This window comes from Chaetura pelagica, unplaced genomic scaffold (genome assembly GCF_000747805.2).
Source record: "Chaetura pelagica isolate M959 unplaced genomic scaffold, ChaPel_1.0 scaffold453, whole genome shotgun sequence".
Classification (NCBI taxonomy): domain Eukaryota; kingdom Metazoa; phylum Chordata; class Aves; order Apodiformes; family Apodidae; genus Chaetura; species Chaetura pelagica.
The window spans coordinates 1203718-1206981 of record NW_009952879.1 but is presented as its reverse complement, the minus strand read 5'-3'; the positions used below and the strand labels follow the sequence as shown (position 1 = coordinate 1206981).

General features: G+C 47.9%; 1 protein-coding gene across 4 annotated transcripts in view; it reads right to left on the bottom strand.

The window, feature by feature from the left end:
• Positions 1 to 3264, bottom strand: part of DPP8 (dipeptidyl-peptidase 8) — a 20681-nt gene that overhangs the window by 2440 nt on the left and 14977 nt on the right. For 2 of the 4 annotated variants that reach the window (XM_009995293.1, XM_009995294.1), the window contains exons 14-16: positions 2903 to 3048; positions 1948 to 2094; positions 1129 to 1281 (exon numbers count right to left, since the gene is read on the bottom strand). In XM_009995293.1, coding sequence (XP_009993595.1) covers positions 1129 to 1281; positions 1948 to 2094; positions 2903 to 3048 — 446 coding nt within the window. The remainder of the gene's footprint in view (positions 1 to 1128; positions 1282 to 1947; positions 2095 to 2902; positions 3049 to 3264) is intronic. The other 2 variants (XM_009995295.1, XM_009995296.1) reach the window with 2 other exon arrangements.

Sequence of the window (3264 nt, the reverse complement as noted above, 5' to 3'; positions counted from 1 at the left end):
TCAGCAGGATCATTTCTCTTCATTGCTTCACAGCCCAAAGAGCTCAGATGACACAAAGCAGGCAACAGCTGAGACTATATAAGGTACCGTCAGCCTAGGTGAACCGAGATGGGTACAGCTATTGCAAGCCCAAGAGTTTAAAGCTCCCTTAAAAATCTGCAGAGTGGGAATATCCTTCTGTGTCCAGCTGAATTGGGTGAAGTTGTTCCTCCTCACCCCAGCTCATGAGAACAGACTCTGGGATATTCCAGTAAAACTGGTCTACCTCTACAGCCCCACAGGCCTCTGTGATGCTCAGCTTTTTTGGAGGACAGATGCAGTCTGCCCGAAAGCACCCTGCTAACAAGAATGCAGAAGCCTCATGGACAACACTGCATCTCTACATCAGGTCAAGATAATTTCAGGCTCATTTGCAGCAGGGGAAAGGAAGTACAGTGATGATGCAGTCCCACCACGCTCCAACTGGTTACACTCCAGTAAGAACACGATGCTTTCCTGGGAAGAAAAGCTGCAAATTTGTGTGGAGAGGTAGGAAAGTGCAGTACTTCATTGCACAAGGCAGTTTTCTGATTTGAGGCATCTGCCAGTATTAATTATTAGGGCTGTACTGGTATCATTGCCTCTGAAAAGCCAAGTCCCATGGCTGTATCAGTACAGATTTAACATAAATGTCAAATGCAACAACAGGCTTACATAGGAAGTGTCTCATCCCCGTGCTTCACACAGAAGCACAAGTGGAGACAACTGAGGAGACAACCCAAGGTCACACAACAACTTAGAACTGTTCTTGCAAAACCCACTAAATGCTACTCTGGCTTGTTAGCACACACTAGCTTTAAAGAGTGAAGAGATTTTCAGACCTGTTGTCTGTTAAGTATCAAAAAAACCCAATAAAAGTATGGAAGCCTAATTAGAAATACTGTGGAAAAAATATTTCCTAGAAAAGCAGCTTCCCTCTGAACTCCCCCAAATGGAAAAGTCCTGAAAAAAACAGACAGATCACTGTGTCCTCACTTGTCTAGAACAAGCTCAAACATCTTTGTGCTGTGAACACCCGTGGGAGGTTACATGATTAAGGGAGAAATATTGTCTGCACCACCAGAATAAGTACTCAATGTATGAACATACCCTGAAGATATCTGACCTCTGCATTAAAGCCATAAGAGAGAGGTATCCTCCATAGGACCAGCCATGAATGCCAACACGGTCCAAATCAATAAAGTCATACTGGGATGCTAAATACTGCAGCCCTTCCACTTGGTCATCAATTTCTATTTGTCCCTGGGAGGGGAGAGAAAAAAGGTTAAGTTTTGTTAGTTCCAGACAGAAGCTACATTCTCAGTACTTCCAAACCACCTTCAGACCTTCACTGCTTCTGTTTGTGCAGCACCCAACCACACACCAGCACTCCAGTGTGCTAGTCATGCTTCAGAAAGATGATCCCTTTTCTCCACAAGACAATAAATACATGCTAACCCACCTCTTAACTATCCTTTTCTTCATTTGTCTCCTTGCTTGGAGACAAGAGTTTTCAGGTTTTTTGTCTTCCCAACACCACCAAGCCAGCAGAGCCTGGCACAGGTCTTCCCTGCCTGTATGCACAGCCAAGCACAGGAACAGCCCTAACTGGTAACCCATGCTGTGAGTGACACCACCCTGCTCCATGTCAGCAGCAAAGGAATTCTGGCAGGAGTCAGAGACCCCCTTATCAACCACCTTGCATCATGCTGGCCAAGCTGGAGTGGTTCACAACCTCAAACCCTGAGACTGTCTCTCTCCCACAAGGAGTCTCTTCCCTCCCTCAAATCCACACTGCACAGCTACACATCATTCCCCTCCCCAGACCTTGGCAGCATCTGTTCAACCCACTGCTTCAGCTCAGGTAACACTGAGACTCAAACCTGTCTCTGGCTGAAAACAAAGAGCCAGAGACAGAGCTCCACTTACCATTTTGTATTTAAAGGCTCCTTCAAACTTCAGCCCTCGGTGGCAGGATCCCCTGTTGTCAATGACAACAACAACGTAGCCCAAAGAGGCCAAAGTGTTCAAGCGGAAATACTTGATTCCTTTAAACCGGTTGTTCACTAACTGCACCTGGAGCAGAAGAGCAATGACACCATCACACCTGTGCTGGAATCCAGAGATCAACTCTTCATCCAATTTCAGATTTTATTTATATTTCCTTCCTTTGAATACTTTATACATTTTTATCATGTAAAGTTTTCAAGATCCCTACTCCCAGTTGCAGGATCCCCCCTCCCTACTTGTGGTCTCCTATGAAATAAACTTTCTTCTCCCTTAACAGGCCATTCTGTCTCAGACACAAAGAGCTGAACTGAGTTCCACTGCAGCACAGAGCAAGAGGGGCAGCAGCTGACAGCACAACCCAGCCCTGAGCCTGCAGCCCTGCTCTCCAATCCTGCCCAGGAGAAAATCCCTTCACCAAGCCTCACTCCAGCTGCCTTGGACAGCAGGGAACAGCAGAGTTGGGGGTACCAAGGCAGGGCTAAGAGGATCTGTTCTCTGCTCACCCATGGTAAAAGGAGGACTGTGGAGCGAGCTCTGCTGAGTACACACTGGAAATAGTCAATGCTCACAGAGCACCCCTCACATACACATGGGGGAACTGGAAACAAAGAACGGGAGACCCCACAGAGAAAGGGGAGGTAGAAAAGGAAACAGAGACTACCTGCACTCCTCCTTCTCTCAGTTCCAGCTGTGCTACTCCATATCTGTTCTCAGACAAGCAATCTATGACCTGGAACTCATGACTGTTTACAACCCTTTGGCCAGGCAGCTCCTCCGAGCAGACAAAGCACTGCAGGCTATCCTCAGCACAGAGCAGGACCTGTGCACCGAGAGGAGTGGAGTGATCCTGGCCCCACCAACATGCTGCACCCACCTGAGGACCTCCATAGATGAAGAGCACAGTGGGGTACTTCTTTCCAGGTTGCAGATTGTGAGGTTTGTACATCATGCCATAGAGTGTAAATCCAGTGGAGCTCTCAAAGGAGAACACTTCTGGGGGAATGTAATCAGGAAGAGGACCTGCCACAGGAGGGAACAGAGAGCCTGGTTGAAGAGGGAATGGATGAATAATGCAGCTCTGCTTCAGCCCCCATCACCCATCTCACTGCAAGCCCAGTGGAGCTCTCCTATGCTTCCCAGTGGATGTGGCTGGGACCAGGCAAAGACTGGGAATGCCCCAGGCCTAGAGAAACTTTCTCAGCCCTATCAGGTTCCCGTCTTTGCTCTCCTCGGAAG